Genomic DNA, 27,669 nt, shown 5'->3' with positions numbered 1-27,669 from the left:
ACTCTGGACCCTCATTCATTTGTTCACTGGAGAGATCTGATGCTGCACAGAAATGCACAGTAATGCTAATCACAGGCTCAACACTCAAGTGGGGATAAATGTAATCAGAGGGACAGGATTTTTTTCATTTCACCTTTATTTATACAGGTATGTCAATTAAGTAAATGAAGACCAAATATGTATTAACAATGACAACATGTGCAGGTTGCAATGAGTATAATCATCATATGAAAATCAAATATTAGTTAGTTCTGAAAAATTCCTGAATTCACCATTGGCACGAGGTTCATATTGGTAGGTGCTGATCAGAGAATTGTTACACTTAGTGACCTGTCATGTTTCGTTTTTTTGTCTCCCCTTTATCCAACAGACACATCTTTGACACATGACTGTCTGTCTGTCCCACTGAAGCCTTTGAGCCCCATCCAATTTCTCAGAGACTAAACCAACAAGGTCCAAGCAACCGAAGTCACATCGCAACAAATTGCATAAATAGAGGAGAGAGAAAAGAGTGAAATCGATTTGTGTCCCCTCGAAACGTCCTCTCAAAGCGACCACACAATGACGTGGTCACCTCCCCAGTCCGGGCCCTTAGTGGCCCTTTTGGCCCTCCTTTTCCTCGGTTTGACTTCCAGCGTCCCTTCCGGCCCGGCCTCTGATACCTGCGCCACCCTGGAGCAGAGCCGCTTCTTCGGGCTGTTCTCTTCGACCGCCAACCTGCCCTCCACGCCGTGCTCCTGGACCCTGCAGAACCCAGACCCTCGCCGCTACACCGTCTACATGAAGATCACCAAGCCCACCGACTCCTGCCTGCCCCGCCAGGTCAAGACCTTCCAGTTCGACTCCTTCATCGAGACCTCTCGCACCTACCTGGGTATGGAGAGCTTTGATGAAGTCGTCKGATTGTGCGARGCTTCAACYTCTGTKACCTACCTGGAGTCCAGCAAGCAGTTCCTGCAGCTKCGCAAGGTGGCYCCAAGACYCGGCCTGGAGATTGTGGAGGGAGAGAGCAGCGGTGAGTTCAAGGCCGAGTTCCTGGTGGTGGGCAAGAGGAACCCCAGTATGCCAGCCTGTCAGAAGCTGTGCCAGTGGCTGGAGAATTGTTTGTCCACCAGCACCCATCTCAACCCCTGCGGCATCATGAACACCCCCTGCCAGTGCTGGGAGACCCCCGTCAGGAAGCCCGGCGGCTGCTACCGCGGAGGCGTCTACCTGGAGAAGTGCACCCCAACCCCCCGAGACACTGGACGTGACATTGTCCGCGACGTCGAGATCATAAGTGAGTAGAGTTACCACCATTTCATCTGCTCATTGTGTTATGCTCAATGTCCATGGCTCCACATGTTTGTTTTTGTTAAGAGTGCAGAGTCTAGACTAGATCTCCGTCTGGCTGATTGGAGACATGTTCCCTTGGAAGCACAATATCCTCAAGTTGATTCCAACTCATCAACCCTACCTCACTCTCCATGTGGTTGAGATGCCCCCCCCCACTCTCCTTTGCTGATATAGAGAATGTGGGGTTCTGCTGAAGATGTGCTTTTTGCTGCCCCAGTATCATAAGGCGTAAACGAAGGGTGTTTATTAAGAGACTGTGGGGCTCCTTAAGAGCTAAATGGTCAGATAGCTCCCACTGCACATGTGTTAGCTCGCCTTTTTGTTTTCTTGGATGGCGGACATGTTTACTGGCTCTTTGCTGAGGGATTGTGGGATGCGAGKGATACACACACAGCGRACACAAAGCCCTCACAGTTAGCTTGCACAGGAAATCGAAGTCAAGCACTTGCAGTAACCGTAGCAACACACAAGCCTTGCACACCATGCTTTTCCAGGGTGCTGGAAAGCAAACGATCATTTCAAATTATTTTTTCAAATCTGGTATGGCTTCTCACAAAGAGCTGTCCTTGTGCATTTCTCAGCTCCCTGACATGCACACTAATTACCCGTTTCCGTTTTTACATCGAAATCCTTAAGAAAACTTTACCTGAATAATCAATTTKCATTCTTACTGAACTGTAGCAATTTCGATATGTCAGTTTCTGCACAGTAGAATGAGTTCAGGTCCTCCAGACTATAGACTCCACATCTACGTACCAGTSTCATCCTCAGTAATTATGTCTCTGGACTTGTGTGTCATGTATCATGTATGCAATGTGCCTCTTCTCTCCCGCAGAGGGCTGGAGTGGGTGGGGCCGCTGGTCTGAGTGCAGTATGGAGTGCGGGGGTGGAGTCCAGGTGCGCAGCCGAGCCTGTCAGCCAGAGGATAGTGTGTGTGAAGGCGTGGTCGAAGAGGGGCGTGCCTGCAACCCTCAGCCCTGCATTGGTGAGTCTACCTGTCAATCTAGCTGTCCGTCTGTTTTCTTGTCAGCCTGTAACGCCCAACCTACTGTCTGCCTTTGTGTTGATCTGTTTGGAAGCAGTTTGAGMTTCAGCTCACTAACCATCCTTTACCTCCACAGGTCAAGTGCGCAGCCGTAGCCAAGCCCTGGCTTCCATCGTCGGCCTGAAAAGAGACAACGCTGATGTTCCTGTCACTGGAGTTGTGGCCCCTCAAACAGGTGAGACATCAATTCTAGGGGGAAAATCCAGTTTTAGGAATAGTTGGAGAGGTGTTTACAATAGCATAATAACCAGTATAATATTGTCAAATTTAAGATACCGGTAGACCATTTGCAGTGTTCGATATATACCTTAGATATACCATATACCATATAACAAGTGTTACGGCCGCCGGACCTTCAGCGCTGACTCTTTGACCCCTGACCTTTGTAGTGGACGCTGCTGCGGTTGCAGATGAGTGGTCCCCCTGGAGTGTGTGTTCAGTGAGCTGTGGAGAGGGCTGGSAGGCCCGCACCCGTTTCTGTGTTACCTCCTCCTACAGCACCCAGTGCACCGGCCCCCTCCGCGAGAACCGGCCCTGCAACAACACCATGGTCTGCCCCGGTAAGTGGTGGCTCATTTACCGGGGGCCGTGTTTAGTGTGGTGTTTATTGTGTGCATGTGTGTGTGTTCTTCTAGACAGGTTGGCAACTATGGTTAAGATCACAACTCCACCTAGTGGATAGCTSATGAAATTGTCCCCTCCCTGAACAGTCAACACCCAAAGACACTCAGTTACATAAAATGAATTCATATTTATTTTGCGGGCAAATGAACCAAAACTGTAAAAATGTATGTTTGGTGACATGMGCCGAATTTTTCCTCTTGTTTTCAGTTGATGGAGCTTGGGACGAGTGGTCCCCATGGAGCCTGTGCTCGTCCACCTGCGGCCGTGGTTACCGTGACCGCACCCGCACCTGCAAGCAGCCCCAGAACGGAGGAGAACCCTGCAAGGGACCCATCAAACAGACCAAGTTCTGCAACATCGCAGTTTGCCCAGGTTAGTCTTATTGCTTAGTTAATTATGATGTGTGCCATTTAGCAGACTCTTTTATCCAAAGCAACTTACAAKAGTGAGTGCATACATTTAAGTATACGTGACCCTAGCGGGAATTGATCTCACAACCCTAGCACCATGCTCTTACRAACTCAGCCACACAGGACCACTTACTTACTCATCTTAATGAGTATATATTTGTCAATGGGTTAGCCTTAAACACCCTCACTGACCCATGTGGGAAGAACTCTGACCGACTAAGATACTTTCACTTTCAAGGCTTCTCTCTTCCCTCCTTCCTTTCTACCCATCCTACCCATTCTGACTATTAGTGGTTATCTGGGGAGTCAAATATTAGTTTGACGTCACAACTGATGTACTGTATCTGCAGAACAAATGCCTGCAGGACTTAGTCATGGGCTGTACAGGCAGTGAGTAATACACTCCTCACTCACACACAAACATGTAGGAGCTTCAGTTCTCTCTCTCTGTTGATACATACACACCGCCCACTGACAGTGAGGTGAGTTAGTCCTCTTCTCTCTCACCTACGTACATAAATATTTTGTTCGTCTGGTACTTAGATGTTTTTGTAGATATTATAACAATGGCTTTTCATTTGCAATTCCATTATTCCCTTAGCAAATGACTGATTTTCTGCCGCTCCTCAATACAGCTGAGTTGGTTCATTTAATGTGCCTGGCCATGTAGTTTTATACTGTGGACAGCAGATGGCAATAGGCTCCACCAAAAGATGGCCGCTGTAAATGACTGTCATAACTTTGGGAAAATCTAATTTCTAAAGCGAATATATATTTCACCTGAAATTGAAGCGGTTRGGAGGACAAATCATCTTTAATAGTCTATTCGACCCAATAAGAAAACACTTACTTTGGCTTCCAAAATAAATATTTGGGAATAGCCAGGAAATCTAAAATGTCATTAACCTTTTTTCTCTCTTTATCCATTAATAATGATTTATTCGATTTCTGACAAATTGTCTTGCCCTTTGGAAAACTGTTATCTTAGAAATTAAATTCATGAAATTTAAATATTACTTTTATACATTTTTTCAAACGGTCTGTCATGTATTTTCATCAGGCCAATTTTCCTCCTTGCCTACCCAAGAATAGACAAGGAGGACAGTGCTTAGAGCAGAATTAAAAGTAAAGTGTTGCACTGAATCAAGTGCCCCATCCATTCCCATTAGAACAAAATAAAAAAAGGTTCCTGCTCACCCGTTTAGGCTGAAGGGCTAACTTAACGAGGTGGAACTCTGTGAGCGATGGAATCCGATGTCCTCTAGAGACTCCTGAATTAGGCCTGCCATCCTGTGTTGGGAAACATTGWCTGCGTCCTAAATGGCACCCTGCTCCCTATATAGTGCATTACTTTTGACCAGGGCCCATAGGATAGCTATAGGGCTTTGGTCAAAAGTAGTGCACTATTTAGGGAATAGGGTGCCATTTGGGACGKATCCATTAGAAAAATAGGCCCATCACCTTTCTTCCCATATGATACATTGTATTAGGCCTATGTTGACCTGCATTGAGCAAGCAGACATTTGTCTCCCTTAAAATACACTACACTTGATCAGGCTCTTATGCGCAAACAACTGGTGGTTTTGTGCGTCYTTTGAGGAAGGCAATTGGCATGGGAGCCTTTTAGAGTTAGAGACATCTGCAGTGGTGCACGAAGGACAAAACAGAACAGAGTTTGGTCCTTCACTGCTCCTCAGTCTCAAAGTAGGACATGTTAAAATGTTAATGGCATCTTTGTGCCATGAGGATTACTATAATGGCCCGAGGTTTGATGGTGTCCCAATTCTCCACCTCCCTCTCTGGTTCCCTCTAGTGGACGGTGCCTGGAACGAATGGTCTGGTTGGACCACCTGCTCCACCTCTTGCTCCAATGGCACCAAGCAGAGGACACGTGAATGCAARGGACCGTCCTACGGAGGTTCGGAGTGCCGTGGTGACTGGCGTGAGACCAATAACTGCTTCCTGAAAGATTGCCCAGGTAGATAGCTTGCAGCACCGAGTTTGAAACGGAAACTTATTTTGTCATAGTAACTCTTCAAATACCAGTTCAACCAGTTCCAGGGGTAGTCTATGGGTGAAAGGCCACTGCCTACTGGTCAGTCTGTTCAGGGTCAAGGGGTAACATTGTGTTTTGTCTGTCTCTAGTTGATGGACGCTGGTTATCATGGAGCTCATGGGGAAGCTGCAGTAAGACCTGTGGTGGAGGAAGCCAGCAGAGACAGAGGATGTGCGAAGGACCTTACTTCAGTGGAGAGCCTTGCCCTGGAGAGAGAGGAGAGCTGAGACGCTGCAACGAGAAAAGATGCCCAGGTCAGTGAGTCAAAACAAACATGGCTGACATACAATTCAGTGGTTCAACACAAAACAACAGTATTCAAATACAACTTGACCAGAGAAAACCAATAAATACTTTGATTCAATGCACCAAAATATGGAACCAAGTCTCCCTCTCTTCTTTTCAGAACCCCATGAGATCTGTCAGGAGGAGACCGACGGTGATGTTGTGTGGAAGAGAACCCCAGCAGGAGATATGGCTGCAGTGACCTGCCCTATAGACTCCACCGGTACAGAACATTAACACATGGAGCACATTATCTTTTATAATACACACATTTACTTCACTTCCGTATACATGTACTTCACATGTTTAAGTAGTGTAATCCTCCCTGTGTAAGATCATGCTGACCTCCAGTACTCCGTTGTATACACAGGCATGATCTTGCGCCGATGCACCCTTGGCGCCGTAGGCCTTGCTTATTGGGAGAACCCGACCCACATCAAGTGCATCTCCAAGAACTACCAGGACATTTCCTTGTTGGTAAGTTGACCACGCCAGAAAGGAGTGTCTTGAGATGTATCCTCCAACAAGCCTGCTAGTTATGATCATCTGTTGTTGGATCACACAATTAGTAGTCAAACCTCGCAACTCTGAAGACGTTGCCCTTAAAGTCATAAATACAAAACCCTTAGAGATGGGGCTAATTACAATGATGGATACCTAATATGATGATGGTTCAAAACACATCTCCACAGCCAGTGATTTCCCAGCGGTGTACTCAAGCTACATTGTATCAGTACACCAACTAAAGTATCAATGGCCTAGTGTGACCTCTCTACTTACCCTCCCTTCCCATAGGCCCAGCATGGTGTTGATAAGGCTCAGAAGGGCCTGATGGCTGATGGGACTTCGGAGGTGATCTCCCGACTGAGGGCCACCTCTGATGAGGGGACCAAGTACAGCGGAGACCTGTTGTCCATCATGGATGTACTCAGGAACACCACRGAGATCTACAAGGGAGTCGGACACAGCCTGAGCAATGCTGATGTGGAGGTGAGCCAGAAATACTGTGTTGCTTTTGAATTAAGCGTTGAAAATAAAATTGTAATGTGTATTGTCACTCACACAGAGTAAGCTATTCATTTTTGCCATGTGTATGCCGTCACACTCCTCCAGCAAAGTATGATTTGGGCTTTATCAAGTCTAACACCTATCGCTCATATCTCCTTCTCTACAGAACTATGCCCAGACAATCAGCAACTTACTGAAGGAGGAACATCATGACCAATGGGAGGAGGCACAGCTGGTGAGTGACAAGTTCTGACAGCAGTGGATTTATGCAACGCAACATATGAATAGGTGTGAGTGGATGTTTGTATGACTGTGTAACTGAGAAAAAGAGTGGAGGGGAACGTTTTTGCAACTGTGTGAGGGATGGAGTGGAGGAGAACGTTTGGTCTGTGTTGTTGTCACTGTCGTTGTGAGAGTGAATGGGGGGGAAAGTTTGGTCTGTGTTGTTGTCACTGTTGTTGTAAGTGTGAGAGCGAATGGGGGAGGGGGGGGTTGGTCTGTGTTGTTTTCACTGTCGTTGTAAGTGCTGTCTCTTATACACATCTAGATGTGTATAAGAGACAGGMGTTGMTCTGTGTTGTTGTCACTGTTGTTGTAAGTGTGAGAGCGAATGGGGGAGGGGGGGGGGGGGGTGGTCTGTGTTGTTGTCACTGTTGTTGTAAGTGTGAGAGTGAATGGGGGGAAAGTGGTTAGCCGGTGGTACCTCATTATCACCCCCCCAAAAAAAACATTCAGTTCCCAACTAAAGAATAGACACCATAGGAAGAGCAGAACACCCAGAAACATTTTTGAATATTGATTAAAAAGGAAGAGAACATGAGTCATATCAATCCACAACCCCTTGACTTCCCTCACACCATCCTATACTGAAGATCGTGTTAGGAGCACGTTTCTCATAAACAAGGATAGCACACTACCATACTATTTAACTCATGTCTGTCTCACATGAACCATTACCAATAAGGGATAAGTAGAAATCCATGGAACTTTTTTTTAGCATCTTATGCTCTGAATCAGACGTGCCTCTCGTGAATTTGAATTGAATGCTCTTGGCGTTTTTATCCCATATTTGTCATAACGTTTTTGCAATATGTTGATTTTGACACTTGAAAGATGAAAACCCTGTTCAAGTAAACTGTGGCCCCCAGCCTTGTGGATAGGATTACGCAGGTTTATTATCTACATGGCTACAGAAAGGTAATACATATACTAGTTTAGATAACTCAAGTCACTAATCAAAAGGCCCYAATCTCAGGGAACAAAAAAACGTGCGTGTCAAATGGAAGATGAACTGATTATGAACTAGCAGTGTTTCAGTTAGGAGAGAGTTAACYCTCGGGGCAGAGGGAAAGAGCGAGGCAGGCAGGGAGAATCTCAACGCCCACTCTCCAATCTGTGCATCGCCATACCAACCCACAGACCACGGCCGTTGTCAAGAAGGGACACGTACACACACTGTACATTGTGCAATATGCATCACACAGATGTACACACACCTTTCGCCCACATCGCAATTGTTCTGCGTCAGAGAGACGTAAGAGCCTTCCCTCTCTTCCACAGCAGCCTGCTGCCTGATGCCCATGTATGGCCCTCCGGAAGTTCGGGGGCTCCACTGTGGATCATAGTTATTTTCACTGCTCAGGGACATTAGTATTGTAAAGGAATGAAACAAAGTATGAAAGGCATTACATATGCAGTGCGGTATAAGGCCTATACATGAATTGTTTCTCTATATGCACAGGTTAGATAAGCTATGCTAATACCCTCTATGAAAAACGAATCGTCTCCCAGCCGGGCAAAACTGGCATTGTAATATTGATGCAATTTCAACCAGATATCAACCAGTTCTGGTTAGAAATGGGTTGTAATGACGTTAATTCAACCGACTTCAAACCCTCCCTGGATGTTTAGGATTTATTTTATATTCATTGACGGTCTCCCCCCTCCTCCCTTATTCCTTCTCTCTCTCTCCCTCCCTCCACCGGTCTCTCCTCTAGATGGGCACTAACATCAAGGAGTTCTTGCAGCTCGTCGAGGACTTTGTGGACATGATCGGTATGCAGATGAAGGACTTCCAAGACATTTATGAAGTCACCGAGAATTTAGGTGAGCTACACATTTTCCCTGCCAGCTGTTCTCTGCTCTTACCCCCTGAGATAACGATGATTTGTATTCACCTTTATCCGGCCACAGAGTGCATCAATCTTCATCATGTCACAAGAGAAGTTCTAGATTAGTGGGGGGAAATGCGTCTGTTATCACTATGACATTTCGGCAGGCCCATTAGTAGCTATCCATCTTCAAGATAGCACAGAACCATAGCATCGAAATATGTACAAATAAAAAAATATATGAAAAAAAAAAAAATGCACATGCTTCGAAGATAGTAAAAAGTAGAAAACAAGTGTAGAATAACAGTGAAATGCTTACTTCCGGGTCCTTTTCCAACAATATGGATTTAAAGATTTAAAAAATGTATATATAGAAATAGTGACACAAGGAATAAATACAAAGTGAGTAACGAATAAAGATAAAAAATAACATGGGTATATACAGGGAGCACCCAGTCGATGTGCAGGGGTACGAGGTACTGTTTAGCTGGACGCTATGATGCAAAGCTTCACCCCATCCTGCAAGTTAACAATCATGTGGGAAGAAGCTAGTAGCAGATTGGGTTTTACATAAACTCTCAGAAAAGACACACTGTCCAAACTATAGAACTCACGCTTCATTTTTCTCATTGCGTCAGCAATATCTCGCCATGTCGTCTTGGCTATAGCAAAAGGTGACATTCACAATCGCAGTTCACACAGGATTCAGCAGCAACTCCTCCAGACAGTTAAAGACGTGACGCATGAAGCCACAGCTGCCCTCAACTTGTTCAGGGTTCAATGAATTGATTCTTCACTTACCAGACCCTAACGGAGTCAATGTATCCTATACACAACATGTATTCCAGGAACACTCTTTGACACAACATCTTATATCTCTTTTTCTCCTCTCCAGTGTTGAGCATCCATAAGCGCCCCACAACCATGACCACCGACTTCACCTTCCCGGTGAAAGGKTGGAGAGGCATGATGGACTGGGTCAGGACCTCAGAYGAGAAGATCACTGTCTCCCGTGACGCTCTGTCCATCGACCAGTCTGGTGAGAATGGCATACATACTGTAGTTAAAGAGTGTACATTCACAACCACTGATGCATACACAGCTAGTCTGCATATATAAATGACATGCATGTATTATTTGTTTAAGGAAACAGATAGAAGACAGTAAAACAAACAGTTCTACCAACTCAAAAAGTCTCAGAAGCTCTTGTCTGTTCCTGTTGACGTCTACCATTTTCTTCTCTCCTAGTGAAACAGCGGAATAATGATAATAATTGTGGGTTTTGTCTTTTACAGAGGGCACCACTGCATTTGTGACCGGGATCATRCTCTACAGAAACCTCAGCTCTATCTTGTCCTTCCAAAGGTATCCTTCCTTACTGAATGACTGATACTGCTCACTTTGACAGTGCCTTCTAGATATACAGTACCTTGAGGAAGGTAGACTGTCCTCAATTGAAACCTAAATTGGGCTAGGACTCAGTGACTTACAGACATATGGTTACTCACGGTGAAAAACAACAATATGCAAATCATTTTAGAATTCCCCTGAAGTAGCCAGCCATTGATTGCCATTGAATCAACTACCGGAATTAAACCTACAGTACTTTTACAAAACTGTGCTTTATTTGACCAAATGTCCTGTCTCTTATCCCTTCAGTAACAGCACCGTCCTCAACTCCAAGGTAGTCACAGTTGTGGTCAAGCCCACCCCAGGCCTGCTGTCCCCCCCAGTGGAAATCGAGTTCCCCCACCAACATAATGTAAGTTTCCCCTGGATAATGGCTCTTCAGAACTACACGTTTTGAACAAGCATCCAACATTTGACATTTCCTGTACACTTGCAGTGCCGCAATTACTTTTTAAACCACAAACTTCAGAGTTATACATTCAAGTTGCATAAATAAACCTGCGGCATTATGGTAATGAGGAGTGGCGTGAAAGTTAGCGTGAAAGAAACGTGTGATGGTGGTCAGCACCATGCTGTTGCATCTCACACATGTGGTGGTAGATGGAGGACTCCAACTGTGCTTCGATTGGGCACCACACGCATTTCCTTCTTCTTAGATCCTTACCCCGCCTTRTCTCTTTTTTCAGGACACCATAAATGAAACGTGCATCTCCTGGGATGAGAGTGAAACGTAAGTGGTGACTAATGTTGTTTACATCCCGTTTGTGTATTTCCATTCATAAATGTCCATATTTTCATCATCTTGTCAACCCATTTGGGGATACTTGATTATTCCTGCCAGCTCAAAGATCCATTCACTCCTGCTTCTGTCATTTTATATGACCATTCACCCTTTAGCTATATAAGTCACTGTGATGCAGTAGTGTTGCATCTCTTGTAATGTCAATCATCTCTTCTAGCAGGGACAGAGCATCAATAGACCATGTTGACATGACCCATCTCTCTGGGCTTTATTGGTAGCAGCCTCTCTCATCCTCAGAGCCCCCTGTGACACCTTTCACTGAGCAACAGGTCATCAGGATCCATTCATACCCCACTAACGAGAGAGGGACACAACACAGAGGCAACATTGACGTAAAGTTTCATTCTAACCATCCAAAGACAATGGCAACTCTTCTTCTCCCATCTCTCCCGTTGTCATGTTGTCCTTTTAAAGGTTAACAGAGGTTAAAAGGAAGTGAAACGTGAACGTTTAAAAAAAATTATTTGATGCATTTTAATGCATTACGAACACCCCCTGACATTATGTTTACCCACAGCTCTGGATCTATCACCGTGGGGCTTAGGGTGCATGCATCCTAAATAGCACTCTATTCCCTATAGAGCACACTAATTTTGACCAGAGCTCCATAGGGACTATTTTGGAGGCAGCCAGCCATACATTTACATTTAGATTTGTACACTTGTAGATCACAGATAAACACTGCAATGCATTCAACTGAGGCCCTTATCCACATCCGAATCCCTTCCCACCTGAGAAAAGCAGCCCAAGTCGAAAGAGAGAAGAAAAAGAGGAAGGGGAGAAAATGTAATTAGCTCATACACTTTCAGAAGGGAGGGGGTACGTGCCTCCAGCTAAATTAGATTAATTTTGGACAGCGGATGTGATTAATGCCTAGATGGAGGGAGGAGAGGGGGGAATGGTAGAGAGGGAGAGAGGGAGAAGCCCTGGATCAGAGTTTGGGTCAATGTTTACTCTGTGGAGCAGCACTTGTTTGGTTTTGAGGCAGGCTCATGGGGGAGATGCCATTATTCTACATGTCAATCCACGCCCAACTGTCTATGCTATGCTATAGACACACAGATTGAGGCCTAGCGCTAAGCTAGGCTAGTCTAGAGTCAGTGTCCACCTCTCAGTGAGATGCTATTAGCATTAGATATTAGACATAAGACTCATTCCAAGCTAACCTACTCTGTCTGATCCCCATTCGAAGCTACACAGTCAGATATTTACAGTTAAACAAACCTTTCCATGTTCTCCCCCTGACACTCACAACATGTGAAACACTGTGAGGTGGCAAGATCTTCTGCTGTACAGTGCAGCCTGATAAGGATTTTGTCATAGAATATGTGACGCGCTTGTGTATCATCCCTCATTCTTCCATGATGAGGAAAAGGGATAGTTGCTGTCTGGAGATTGCTGATTACAATGTATTTTAGTGGTCATTGATGACAAGACTTTGCCCTTTGTCTCAATACCTAAAACTGGATATACTTGGATGAAAATCCATAGTGGCCATCTTAACTGAGAGTTAACCTCATACACCGTAGATATTCAAAAGGTTTAGAGAAGACCCTATGGCAGTCATATAGAGGTCATGTGGTGAAGTGATTCCCATGCACAAACCATAAGGCCATGCATGGTTTAGCAGAAGGGCACAAATTGAAATCCATTCTCATCCACAGAAATTCACTCATATTTCTTATTTTACTCATACATTTGAGAAAGTCTGCTGGAAGAAATGGATTCTCTTTTACAATCTCCTCTTTCAGTATATTGACGATAGGCTTGTTTGGGGTTCTCCAGTGTCCACCATCTCATATATACTACTGCTTCTGAAAGATAGTCAAAGAATATAAATTAGACAGATAATTGTTTATGTTTTTGGTATAGCATTAGCAACAATAAAGTGTTCATCCCACAGCAGAGCCACCATTTCAGGTGTCAGAACTACAATTACAGAATGAGACATAGTCACTCATTATAACAAAACAGCTTGTCTTGTGAAAACAACAGGTTTGTTCTTATATCATTACAGTGTAATAAGAACTTAGATTTGGATAAAACTCACACACATATCACATATCATAACAATCACGTATTAAAAATATACATTCTCATGGTAGAGCATAGCACTTGCAACGCCYGGGTTGTGGGTTCGATTCCCACGGGGGACRAGTATGAAAAATGTATGCACTCACTACTTCTGCTAAATGACTAAAATGTTAAATGTACATTTCAAATGACCATGCAAAACTGAAAGACCTGTGATTTGCTACTACAAATGTTCTGGGCATATTTTATGTGGTCTTATTATATTCCACAGTGACAACTGTTTGGGATGTAGAGGAATGATTTGAATCATTTCTCAGAAAAATGTTTCCTCACTCATACATAACCCGCTGTTCTCTTTCACTCTCGCCCTGTGCAGTTCTTCGCTGCTTGGATCTTGGTCTGCGCGTAGCTGCAGAGCGGTCCCTGTTGATTCATTCAGAACCAAATGCGTGTGTGACAGGCTCTCCACCTTCGCCATTTTAGCGCGTCTAAACCCTGATATGGTAAGTGATGCGCCTGTTTACCGTGTGTTTCTTTCATGTTAATGTTCGTTTTGTGTGTGTGGTGACAGAATGAGATGTAAACATAGGCGTTGTTTTTTCGAATGACTCGGTTTCGCGCTGCCAGCTTCCTCGTCTTTGTCTCGGTGCAGGTGCCATTGACCATAGTTTTGATAGCCTGGTGATTTTAACGATCAGATAACTGTGCAACATGTTGATGTCCGATAGAAATGGCATTCAATATGTATCAAAATAACTGTCGAATAATTGTGATAATAGGCCTAGTCGTTACATTTTAAAGATYGTTTTCAATACATTTTCTTAATCAAATATGTGGAAATGACATATGCCCGTGTCTGCATTAATAATCGGAGGCAATGCTGTGTAATTATTAACAATTGAATGAAATAGATAAATTCAAGTTGAAAAACATAATGCTAAATGTTTTCATTGTAGCCTACAAATAGAGTGAATAGCTAACGTTACAGGCATCACCTGAACAATGTGTATGATATTCAGGCACTTAGGCTTATTAATCATATCAGAATGTATTCTACATATCAGAAACGTGTTTCCATTAGATCAAGTTTCTTAATTCATAAATTTGGGGTATTCAAATTCATAGGGAGTTGCATTTCATAGTTTTCACAGCATGCACTGACTTGGTGGAACATATACTTTGATTKGTKTATTKATTTTATCAATATGTATAGAGCTCTATTGCGCAAAGGCAATGTATAATTTACCCCGTTTAGATTGTGCCTCCATAGCGGTTCACTCTCTAGTTGCCCTGGGAACGACTTCTGTGGTGCAAGCTCATCTGTGTGATTTTTGATAACTGGGATATTGAGGAAGAACAACCCCCGTCCCCTCCCCCTATACAAACCCCCAGGTCAGAGATAATGGTTTACCCATTTGTGCAGTGTTGGTGCTGAGTTTGCTGCAATGAACAAAACCACAGTGACAATCAACAGATGGGACTTGCTATTACAATTCAGAGAAACGCATGTGTCTCTCGGATCGCTTTAATTGCGCATACGATTATCTTCCGTTCCACTGCAAATATCACATACTAAACCGTGGAGGGCCCAGCAGAAGCATGTCTAAGCCTATACAAAAGCACAGCCAGTCAGTATGCTTGGACTGCATGATTCTGCTGTATCCAGCGGAAGATGCTGCCAATCTGAACATAAGAGAMGCAATCTGGGCTTTGTTTGTCTCTAGACCTGTTGTCATCATTTGATTTGTCTCTGTTGTCAGCCTGGAAAAGAGAAAGGCAGCTACAGCGCCCCCTGTGTTTGTGAGACAACATCAAAAACCAGCCACCCCTACCCACCCACATAGTCAACGGCCAGCTACGCCAATCATTTTGTCCCCCACGGGCTGCATCAAGTCTCTCTGAAAAATGGCAAAGATGCTGGCCAATGAGAGGCACACCTCTGGTTGTGCATTGACGGTTCCACCCGCCCCACCATCCTTTGATGTGTACTATAGACATTTTCAATACTGTCCCTCRGCCTGCCAGCTGTATGGGAGAGGAGAGAACAGCCAGACACTGCAGTGTTTCAGCTCTCATTTGATAAGGTCTGCTTCCTGGACCCTGCACCAATGAGAACGTGTCTCGGACACATGGTCAAAGAGGCAGGAGTGGCCCACCTAGTTAGTCAGTGAAGATAACCTTGACCAATGGACCCCGATTAGAGCTGTGCGCACTGGGTAATCAAGCCTTATCACAAATGAAAATGCGCACTTAATAGYCACCATAAAGACTTTTTTGTTGTTGTCCTGATTCTAGGTTTAGGAGAACATGGGAACATTGGGATTCCGTCAAGGGCAAACTCAAGACAGGTTCAATTACAGTTTCATTCAGTAGCCCATGTCTAAAGGCTGCATCAACCCATATAGACAGATAGATAGGGAGGGATATAGTGAAGCTAGCATACTGCTGCCACTGTTCTTTTTCTCCCTGGCATTAGCAAAAGGTAGAAGCAAAAGGCAGTTCAGCGCACCCCTTCGCTGTCTGCCATCTGGTTTGGAAGCCTCTGATGTAGTTGGATAGATTTCGAAACAAATTTGCTGTGCTAATTTAGGATTTGGCTGCCTTAGGTGGTGTTTGACAGCTGTGCAGGGATATGAGGTAGGTCCACACAGAGAGCAGATAGCGACAGAGACAGCCCTCCAAGGCACTGCATTCATCCCCATTTTAGCCTCTCAGACATTATCTGCAAGGCCAAAGCCTTAACCATTTTACCTTTCAACTTCAAAGTGACGTCCCAAGGATCCCAGATAGCCAATTTATTWTCTTCCTCWGCATTTAGCTCGCTTTATAAGTGCCACAATTCCTAACCCCTATCAAAATGCCTAGTTAGAACTCTTCGCTTATGAAGAAGGCTTCCACCTTGGGTGCCTGAACARGATGCGTCCGTGTCTCATTTGCACCACGGTGATGCAGATTAATCTAAGGTGTTCAATTAACTCAACCCCCACAAAATATATCAAAGCAGGGGGACGGTAGGCGAGGCAATAAGCCCCAGCCAGTTAGCTGGCGGGTGCGGGTGGGGGGCACTGGCTTCCTCTCATCAGTATTGGTGCCCTTGTGGGCCACACAGGTGAGTCAGCAACAGGGCAAACAGGGGCGCGACATCCTCTCCCGTGTGCCCGCCGCCGGGAGTACAGTGTGCCAGGGCTGTCTGAGACAAAGGTGGGCACCTCCGATGCTGTCAGAGACGTGGGAGGGCAGGYGGTGTCAGATTAATGCACGGGATAACAGCCCACCTGGCCACTGCAGGGAGGGGTGAGAAGATACTAGGCACACACACAGACACAGTAAAAATCCCCTCATAGAAAGACACAACAGCATATAAATCTATGCAGATATCAMCTTGTAAGGGRGGGTGGAGATCCGTAGAKGGTTACTACTGCAGCTATAGCYCCGCTGTCGCACCACAATGGCAGGAGAAAATAACAGCAAGCCACCACGCTGGAACACCCAGGATATTTCTCTCTCTCGCCCTCTGCTTAGTAGCGGGAGATATATGTTCTTGTATCCTTCTCGCCTCATTTGCTGGTTCAAAAGCTCAATGGGYAAACGCAGTGACCTCGGGCGAAGTCTCTGGCTCGCCYCTTCATCTTTCTGACACGTTCACCTTGGGGTCACCTTGCCTTAGCAGTGGCCTAATTGTGCCATTCAGTTGTCTGCCTACAGGGAGCCGTCTGCTGTTCCAGATAGCGCAGCAGAGAGCCTGCCCACAAGGCTCACTGCTAGTGTGTGTGTGTGTGTCGTTGTTCATTTTCTGGTGTTAGCCTTTTTCATGTGGGTGTGTTTGCTGGTGTGCACCGTACTAAGGGAATGCGCTGTGTTTTCTTGTCTTCTCTTTACAGAACATGGATAAGACTCTGCTTCCCTCTGTGACTCTCATCGTGGGCTGTGGGGTRTCCTCTCTCACCCTTCTGCTCCTCATCATCATCTATGTCTCCGTCTGGAAGTAAGTGCCCCCTGGAAGCAAAACCACTATTAGACATTTCAGTAATATCATATGTTTTTGTGTGAGCAACACTCTTGTCTTCCCCCCGTCCTCACTCTCTCCATTTCGTCCTCCAGGTATATCCGCTCGGAGCGCTCAGTGATCCTCATCAACTTCTGCCTCTCCATTATCTGCTCCAATGCCCTCATTCTGGTTGGACAAACCCAGGCTCGCAACAAGGTAGGGCACAATTCTAACCAATCCCCTCTCTTCTTTTTCTTCTTTTCTATGGCTTAGACTGACTTCCTGCTTTGAGGCCTTGGGGATTAGCCGCACCACTGACACCGTTTTATTTCTCTCACTCTCTTTCTCTCTTTCCCTCCTTCCTTCAGGTGGTGTGTGGTGTGGTAGCTGCCCTCCTTCACTTCTTCTTCCTCTCATCTTTCTGCTGGGTGCTGACGGAAGCATGGCAGTCCTACATGGCTGTCACGGGCCGTCTGCGCAACCGCATCATCCGCAAGCGTTTCCTCTGCTTGGGCTGGGGTACGTGCCCTAATAAATGGCTTTCTGTCTGTCTGCCACTGTGTCTGTGTTTCTGTCCAGAGAAACATAATTGCTAGAAAGGGCATCCCCATTAAAAGAGTAGATAAAGTCATTKTATTTGTATGAGTCTGTCAATGTGTCCGTCGTTCCTTTTCCAGACTTCACCTAATTCCAACCATCTTTGGACATTCTTAACTGCGTGTTTTCCTCCATCTCTGCCATTTTGTCTTCTCYTTCAATCCTAACTCTGTTCCTTCTCTCCCCSTCTCTCGTATAGGACTCCCTGCTCTGGTGGTGGCTGTGTCTGTTGGATTTACCAAGGCTAAGGGATATGGCACCGTCAACTAGTACGTTGAACCTCAGTCTGTCTCTTCCTCCTCACCTCTCTTTCTTCTACCTCTCTCTCTCTCTAACTCCCTTACCCTAGCTCATGTAATAATTGTTCTTGTTCTGTCTGTTCCCTGTAGCTGCTGGCTCTCTCTGGAGGATGGACTCCTCTACTCGTTTGTTGGACCCGCTGCTGCTGTTGTTCTGGTATATATCCCTGTACAGTATATCTAAAATATATATATACATATTAAAACCTTCAAATACTTATTAATGAATACTTTACCATGCATTCTCTTATGACATATAGTAGTTAAACCAATGGCTACCCATTGTTAAACACACTGTTAACCACAGTTAAACCCATTGCTCACTACAATTGTCTCACTCATCGTGTCTTCAACTTCTTTTGAACAGGTGAACATGGTAATTGGTATCCTGGTCTTCAACAAACTGGTGTCCAAGGACGGCATCACCGATGTCAAACTGAAGGAGCGAGCGGGAGCGTCACTGTGGAGCTCCTGTGTGATCCTGCCCCTGCTGGCCCTCACCTGGATGTCCGCTGTCCTGGCCATGACCGACCGCCGCTCCGCTCTCTTCCAGATCCTCTTCGCGGTCTTTGACTCCCTGGAAGGGTTCATAATCGTCATGGTGCACTGCATCCTGCGTAGAGAGGCAAGCGCGACGTTTTCCAGTGTTATTTTCCTATGTTTTGGTTTGTATTGGAGGGTGTTCTGAAAGGGTACGTCAGAATGTAGCTGACTGTTTGGTCATTCTGCCACCGTTCTAATAGGTCCAAGAGGCAGTGAAATGCAGAGTTGTTGACCGTAAGGACGATGGCAATGGAGATTCTGGCAGTTCCATCCAAAATAGCCACCACACCCAGCTCATGGTGAGTGTCTTTGGTTATGCTTGTGTCTTGAATGAAATCATTATGAATGATTGAGTCGTGTGTTTTCAATGCACAAGTGTTCAATAAATACTAAGAAAACCTTCTCTTTGTATTTTTTTGCAGTCTGATTTCGAGAAGGATGCTGAATCCAACAGACCTGGTGAGCGTCTTTCCTTTCATTACCTCCCCCCTAACCATTTTTCCATTCACCTACTTAATTGCCCTTTCATTCCTGAAGGGCATAGGGCCTTTATTTGTCCATTTAGAATGAAGATATTTTAGAGGCATGTTGCTACTTAAGGAAAACATTTCAGCACAGCCTTTTGATTATTTCTGAATCTATTATTTACATTTGACCATCCTTTCAATCAATGTGAATCAACAGACATGCCCAGCATGATTGCACTGTAAGTGCACCCTCTTACCCATTTGTCCCCACCCCTTCCCTCCTCTTTATTCTAGGTGGTATGAACTCCTCCTGTGAGGAGAAGATGCCCCTCCCACCTCAGCTGCCCCTCCCCATGAGCTCCAACTTCCACACCCTGCCCTCRCACACCATCAAGGCCCACATGCAGGCRGTGCCCGAGTACTCCAGCCACACCCTCACCCTGAAGAGGGAGAAGAGCAGGCTGCATGGCGGCATGGACCCGTCCTCCTGCGGGAAACCCATTTATGTGTGCGACGGTGAGCTCTTCCAGCAGCTGGATGCCGACCTGGCGCGTGGCCAGGCGGAGGGGAGCTGCCCCGACGGTAGRGGCTARTTGCTCCTGCCCAACACCACCTCCACRCTTCGCAAGGCCAAAGAGGACCCGTCCAAGTACAACATCAGCGTGGAGCAGCTTCCACAGACCAGGCTGGTTCATCTCAGTGGGCCCTTCGCRGAYCCCCAGGCCYCCTTCGGACTCAAGACSCTACCGTCCGACCGGGTCAGCGTGTCCTACTCGGAGAGGGACTCWCCCYTCCAGAACATCCACAACATGTCCAGCGAGTCTCACATCACCCACAGCAGCCTGGGAGACACCTTCGACTCTCTGAACTCCATGATGTCCAAGAGCGAGACCATCTCCACACTGTCCATGAGCTCCCTGGAGAGACAGAAGTCCCGTTACGCTGAATTAGATTTCGAGGTATGTGTCTTTTTGTAACCAACAAAAAGTTATTATACAACAAATACTGTATTATCAGGTTAATAGCACATCTATAAACTTGTAATAAACATGTAATAACGTCAAAGAGCTACATTTAAGCAAACTCAAGTGCATGTTTGTATATTAACCAATAATCTAGAAAGAATTCATCAGTAGCCAAATTAAATTTCTCAAAAATTGAGTCATTTTGTGCCATTTGCTGACCTACTATTATATTCCCCATGTGTCCTGTAGAAGATCATGCACACAAGGAAACGTCACCAGAACATGTTCCAGGACCTCAACAGGAAATTACATCACGCTGAGAAACAAGACAGAGAGTCCCCTGCTTCAGACAGCAAGGTAAATAATCATATAGAAATCTATTTAACAGTGTACATAAAGATTCACATACAGTTATTTTATTGAAGATAAATACAGTAGAAAATAAATGGGTAGTCGCTAGGCTAGACAACGTTAACCAAAAGAGTGAGAGAGACCATTCCAAGCCGAGGAACATCTTTTAAATCAGATTCGTCATGCAGAAATGCTGAGTCTTTATTTACATGAGAGTATTGTTCTTGACGAAAACTTGACCTCCGCAAACCACATTGACCTCAGCAAACCCCTTTGACCTCAGCTGTTAATTGCATTAACAGTCTTTTAAGATAATTACTTAAAACGATGCATTTTTATCTTCTTCCTTACAGTCTGTGAGATGGAGCGTGTCCTCTGGAGGAAGTGACAAAACAAACCACAGCGTGAGTCCTATTACCCATACTGGTCTAACTGACTGAATACACCTTTTTAAGGCATTTTAAATAGGGCATACTCTGCATTGCAATGCACCACTAACAGTTCATCCACATTACACAATTATATTAGGATTTTTAAGTTACGTTAAAGGTAGTTAGTTAATGGCTAGTCGATTGACAGTTGTTGGAATAAACAAGGAATAGGACAATGAATGACCATTGGTCTGCCTATCAACCAGATTCACAATTTTCATAAAAATATAGGTCCAGCTTTATTGCATTGAACGTACCAAATCTAATGTGGGTTTATTGATGACACAAATACTCATGGCCTTCCACTTTTCACCTCATCAGGACAAGCAGCAGCAACAGGTGGAGAGACCCTGGGATGGGGTCCAGAGGACGCAGCATTCGCCGCCTGCCTGGGTGCGGAAGGACCTAGAGCCCCTGGCCGTGTCGCCCTTGCATATGCAGCAGGTGGAGTGGGAGAACGCAGGAGCCACCATCTCAATGGTCAGCCAGGACATCATTGACCTGCAGACGGAGGTCTGAGAGGATGAGCCTGAGATTGTTCCTTATAGTTCAAAATCGGTCACCTATTCTATTGGTTTGGGGAGAAGAAGAGCCATGGATCCACATGGATGGAGGAGAGGAAGCCAAGAACAAACAAGTGAAGAGAGGTGGGGGAAGAGAGAGCTGAGAGAGTGCTGAACCCAGAATCCATGTCTACAAACCCTCAACAAGAGAAAGATGAAGAGATGAAAGGAGGGAGGCTATTGTGTTGTGTCATCAAGATTTGTTTTCCAGCAAGGACATGATAATGAGCAACACTAGAGAAGCAGTGTGATATTGACTGGCGGTTAGTATCAGATAGTGACGGATGGTTCCAAGGACTGGTTCTGGTTCTGTTTGTGGTCTGACCACAGAGGTTTCCTTTAATCTTCCGACTGGGCTCAAGAGAGGTGTGGTCGACATGGTTAACATGCGGTCAACAGGCCACTTCGACTCGTTTAAAACAGTGAGTTTCACTCTACCCCGGAGCTCTAACCAAACTGAACATTTGTACTTTTGTGTTTGCGGCCAAGGCATCTTCCAAGTTAGCTAGGACAAGGCAAGAAGAGACAACTGGACTCCCATCAGACTTGGTGTCTGACTCAACGCTGTGGTTTATGGACACACCCTTTAATTGCTGTGTCGTAGCTATTATTTTCTCGCTTCGCCTGGAAGTGCATCTAAAGAGCTTCAAAGACTCTTCCAATGGAACTCTCTTCTTGAGACTATGATGCCGACACTGGAGACAAGGCTTGATCATGCTTACAGAGCAGAACATTATTATTATCATTATCATGTTATTATGTTATTATCATTATTACCTGTATTCTGTTTTATTGTTTTAGCATCGATCTCAGTTTTCATCTTACTACCCACGAATTTACAGTTTTTGTCACTGTACTCTACATATCATTATTTGATTTGAATTGGAAACCCAAAAGGACTGCATAGCATTCAGACAGTCAGCATGTTGGTGGGAACCKTGGTTATGCCTGTGTTCTGCCTCCGCAGCACATGACAGGCACCTGGAAGAGCATCAAGCTGTTACAGGAAGAGCAGTGTCTTCTGGGAACTGCTGATCATTAGGAAGTGTTGGACAAAGACCATTAGATTCCCACCTCCAGTTCACAATAAACAAGAGCCCCGCTATTGGACCTCTTCTCCATCCTGCGACACACACAGCCTTGCAGAAAGAACTCTAGATCCCAGGACTATACGCTGTGAGGCACTTGCCAATGACATGACTTCACTTCCGCAGTGCCAGCTACTAAGGACTCCAACACAACATCCTTGTGTTTTAAAACCATCAGTGTGAAACTAGTGCAATATGATGGCCGCTTGATGCTCAAGCTGCACTGATATCAGAATTATGAGGCCGGTTTTTCTTAAGATGTTTCAATACTCTTTTATAACATGTTCCTCATATTTACAGAGCATACAGATACTTTGTTGTATAAGAAATATGTATTAGTAATGAAACACATTCATTCAATAGAGGTTTGCTTGTGTTCCGAGTGTGAAAGCGCAAGATTTCAAATTATTTGGAGGTCTGTGATTAGTAGATTATTCTAATTCTAAAAAGCAGATGTTATATAGAATGAATAATAGCCTATAAGAATATATCTAAAAAACAGTGCTTCAGGATAACTGTTTTGACTCCATACATCACTGTGGAGTAACTGAACCTCATGTCTTCTGTAATAGTGTGTTTTTGATAATCTTGTCAATATTGCACTACAGTATGTGCCAAAAATCTTTCCTGTCCCCCATTTCCTTCCTAGCCATAGTGCCCCCCTCTTGTTGTAAATGTATAGTTTTGAGAGCACAAGATGAATGTGATTTTTTTCAAATAAAATAAAAACATATCTATATTACTARATGTGAGCTGTCCTTGTTGGTACCTGAAATGATGTTGGCACTGGCATGGTCTTATTTACCTGAATAAATGAAATGATTTAGCTGGATCTGGCACCCCACAACCCTTAGCCTGTATATTCACTCACKTCTACTAGAGCATGTCGATATGGACAAAGGATTCTGTATATTGACTGAATAATCATGATAACGATTAAAAGAATGAGAAACGGCCCAGCTCTAACCCCTACTGCCAAATAGTTCAACTCTATAGCTCATTTGTACATGATATTTGGAAGGTTAAGAAAGTTTTCTTTTCGTTAACCACAACACACCGTTTGGTCATCTACTACTTATATCACAGACCATCATCCACCATGTTCTGGGATGGTGTTTCAAGCTGAAGTAGAGCTTCATTGTAACTATTCCAAGCACCAGATCAAGTAATATCATAGAAATAGGACAATAGTGCATTAAGTAAGAGAGGGAACGAAATAAAATGGATGCTGATTTAGTTTGTCGCATAGCTTTTATAATCCTGTCAAACTGCATCCACTGGCATCAATTGGGTCTCTAAATATAGAACTAAGGCCCATGTAAAAAAGCAATCTGCAAGATGATAAAAGTGTGCCGCTCCACAGCTCTATTTCCATAAGAGATGTAAGCTTTGTGCCAAGTTGATGTGACCCATTCCACAAATATGAAAATCAACACAGATAGAAATCTACAGTATTATGTGGGAGAAGCAAAAATAGCATATTGACCTTTTTCCTAAATACAACCCAAATGTACTTCCCAGCTTTATCTATCTACAGTACTGCCACTTTCTGTTGCCTCCTCTTTGATATCTACATTCCCGAATTCTGAGTTCATGAATTTTAATTGAACACATCTATTTCTGCTCTAAGGCATAAGAACGAATAGATTTGCATTATCCGTCTGTTGAGCAGCGCTCATTTTTACGAGGTCATCTGGAGAGCAAGCTGAGCTGGTTTGGTTGCTAGCYCTCTGCTTTAGAGCCCTGTTCCATTGGCCAAATTAAAGACATGACAAATAATCAGTCTGGAGATAATGAGAAGGTTGGTGATCAACTACTTGTCAAGGAATGTCCGGCTCCAACACATGACGCATCACTGAGGCCATTTGCCATTTCAAACAGGTTCTTCTGATATTTTGCGACCCTCTTAAAGTAATAGGTATTCAGCCATGCATATGAGCAATTGGTTTTGGTATAAGGACAGCAATCAGGAACTGAACCAACGACTCAGGCATTCCTAGCACCATGCTCCTACTGTACCAATTGAGTCACACAGGACCAGGTGTTGTCTCCTGTCCCTGAGACCACAACAGCAACATCAACGATGAGATCCAGATGCGACATCATGCTTGGCGTCACCATCAATGCCCCACTGCTAATAACATCCTAAAGCCCTCAGATGCCACTCCGCTGTTCCTTCCTTCCCTCTATTCTTGTGCAATCCTGTATCAATTAGCACCTCACTGGCAATAACAACGGGATCCGGAGGGCTGTCACTTAATTGAATGCCGTTACCATGGAAACTGCAGAAGGTGTCCAAAATGGCACCCTGCTTCCTTTATAGTACACTACTTTTGAAGTAGCGCACTATATAGGGAAGAGGGTACCATTTGTGATGCAGCCAGAGACGGCTATGGTGATGGCTCCCGGAGGCTTTTAGCGGAGCGGAGAGTGGAGGAGAGGAGACACCGCTGGTTCTTGCTGCAGGCAATCATGTTCCTGCCTAATGATTGTCAGCACTAATAATGTCATGAGATTGTCAAGTGTGAAACAGCAATGTCCTCTGAAGATGGCTCTAGTCTGTATTGCGTATGGCTCCTTCTGGTGCTGTATATTGTCTCCCATAATCACTTCTACCTACCTGGACAGGCACTCTGTAGATGAGGAGAATGGAGAGGAGAATGAAAAGAGAAGAGAAGCATCAAGGGGTAGCACTTTACTGTAGGCCCCCTATGTACGCATTCATAAGACCTTTGTAACAGTTACATAAGATATCTGACATAGCCAGTCATAAACATTATGAACAGCGGATAAAGATGTCATGAAGCTGACAGGGGTGCTACAGTATTGATGGACTCTGTAGACTTGAGAGAAGAATTCCAAAATGGAAAGCAACATTTATTAACCTCGTGTCACCCTGAATTAGAGCATTTCTCGGTGCACGTTGGAGGCATACAGTGCTTTCGGAAAGTTTTCAGACCCGTTGACTTTTTCCACCATTTGTTACGTTACAGCCTTATTCTAAAATGGATGAAATRGTTTTTTCCCCCCCTCATCAATCTTCACACAATACCCCATAATAAAACAGGTTTTTACACATTTTTGCTAATGTATACAAATAAAAATAGAGAAATATCACATTTACGTAAGTATAAGTAGGTTGCAGAAATACTGATTTGAAATACTGAAATACTGAAATACTGATTTGATTTTGTTCCGATTGTAGAGCATGGCTGCATGTGGTCTATCCAAATCGCAATTGCTTGATTGTTCAATTCAACATCAAAGAAGTGGTGTCCTGTAGGCTATGCCTATTGTAACAGAGTAGAGAAAGGAACAAATCATGGAGCATAGAGTCATCCATTTTAATATGTGCATGAGTGCTTTTCCCATAAATCAAGATTATAAAGACTACATACAATCACAGTTTAGTTCTACATTCCACCCAGTGAGAAGGATGTGCTGCTACTTTGGCTACAGGCCATGTTAATACAGTAGTAGTCACAGCAACAAACAAGTTAATCAGCCAGGGAAAACCTCTGACATTCAACAGCAATGTTCATCATTTAATTGGCTTGGTTGTGTGGGCCATCATTTCCGTCGCTGGAAAACAAACAAGGCTTTCTGGTGCAGCGATGATTCTCTTATCTGTCACACAGACAGTGTGACACATTCAAAGGGGCCAGACTCTAATGCGCTGTTGCCAATGGTGGCATTACTGCTGAATATCAATGTGCATTTGAAAGCAATCACACCGCTTATTGAATCAGGTTGTCGGGGGAAGGGGCAGGGGAGGATGCAGGGGTGTGGGGGGGTGGGGGGGGCATTGCCTGTTCATCGCTCTGAAAGGAGCACTTACACATCCTATACCGCCTCGGTAATGATCTTTTCTCCCTTTCTCATTGTAAAAAACATACCATAATTGCTCAATTGAAAAATCGCCTCCTACCTACCTACTACCCATGAATGACAAAATGTCAACTGAAGTGGATTACAGCTGTGTTTGTGCGTCATATCTAAATGCCAACAGTCTTTTGAGCGTAGTTCCCTGGAGGGGTATGGTCACTCTCCTCGCCTCCAGGCCTGGTCTTAGTCAACCTCATGGGGGCCCTTGATTGGGGGCAGGTGGCTAATGACTGGCTATGGCACTAATGGGGTACTAAGAGGCCTGATGGGAATAGAAAACCATATAAGGTGCATTCAATATTCAAAATCAAATCGTTATTTGTCACATGCGCCGAATAGAACAGGTGTAGACCTTACCGTGAAATGCTGACTTACGAGCCCTTAATCAACAACGCAAAGTTTTTAAAAACGTAAATAAACTAAAGGAAAAATAGTAACCCAATAAAGGCTATATACAAAGGTTATTGGTACCGAGTCAATGTCCAGGGGTACAGGTTAGTCTAGGTCAGTGGTTCCCAAACTTTTTATAGTCCCGTACCCCTTCAAACATTCAACCTCCAGCTGCGTACCTCCTCTAGCACCAGGGTCAGTGCACTGTCAAATGTTGTTTTTTGCCATCATTGTAAGCCCGCCACACACACACACTATAAGATACATTTATGTAAACATAAAAATTTGTGTGGAGTTTTTGTCACAACCCGGCTCGGGTGAAGTGCCAAAGAGCTCTTATAGGACCAGTGCACAAATAATAATAACAATAATTATTTATTTAGCCATCTTACATATATAAAACGTATTTGTTCATCAACAATAGTGAATAACTCACCGCAGGTTAACGAAAGAGGGTGTGCTTGAAAGGATGCACAAACTCTGCAATGTTGGGTTGTATTAGAGAGAGTCTCAGTCTTATATCATTTCCACACACAGTCTGTGACTGTATTTAATTTTCATGCTATGAGGGCCAAGAATCCACTCTCACATAGGTACATGGTTGCAAAGGGCATCAGTGTCTTAACAGCGTAATTTGCGAAGGCAAGAAACTCTGAGTGCAGCCCTATCCAGAAATCTGGCAGTGGCTTCTGATTCAATTCAATTTTCACAGAACCGCTTTTTGCCATTTCGATGAGGCTCTCGTTCAGATATGGTAAATGGACTGGAGGCAGGGCATGAAGGAGTAATGAATCCAGTTGTTTGTGTCGTCCGTTCGGGAAATTATAGTTGAAGTTGGAAGTTTACATACACCATAGCCAAATACATTTAAACACAGTGTTTCACAATTCCTGACATTTAATCCTAGTAAGAATTCCCTGTCTTAGGTCAGTTAGGATCACCACTATATTTTAAGAATGTGAAATGTCAGAATAATATTAGA

General features: G+C 44.4%; 1 protein-coding gene across 1 annotated transcript; it reads left to right on the top strand.

The window, feature by feature from the left end:
* The first annotated feature begins 561 nt into the window (after positions 1-561).
* On the top strand, positions 562-23,154 carry LOC111955450 (adhesion G protein-coupled receptor B1-like). Its single transcript, XM_070436245.1, is given in 29 exon segments — positions 562-1,279; positions 2,171-2,320; positions 2,457-2,555; positions 2,770-2,940; positions 3,212-3,376; positions 5,228-5,392; positions 5,560-5,724; positions 5,877-5,978; positions 6,126-6,232; positions 6,551-6,745; positions 6,930-6,998; positions 8,761-8,869; positions 9,770-9,913; positions 10,170-10,239; positions 10,534-10,636; positions 10,971-11,014; positions 13,497-13,623; positions 17,002-17,105; positions 17,222-17,324; positions 17,477-17,627; positions 17,905-17,974; positions 18,095-18,161; positions 18,372-18,629; positions 18,748-18,846; positions 18,970-19,006; positions 19,309-19,973; positions 20,229-20,336; positions 20,684-20,734; positions 21,083-23,154. Coding segments are annotated over 29 exon segments (4,614 nt in total). The 3' UTR covers positions 21,281-23,154.
* The last annotated feature ends 4,515 nt before the right edge of the window (positions 23,155-27,669 follow it).

This window comes from Salvelinus sp. IW2-2015, linkage group LG31 (assembly GCF_002910315.2).
Source record: "Salvelinus sp. IW2-2015 linkage group LG31, ASM291031v2, whole genome shotgun sequence".
NCBI classification, from domain to species: Eukaryota; Metazoa; Chordata; class Actinopteri; order Salmoniformes; family Salmonidae; genus Salvelinus; species Salvelinus sp. IW2-2015.
The sequence above is the reverse complement of the archived record's forward strand: the minus strand, read 5'-3'. Positions and strand labels throughout refer to the sequence as shown.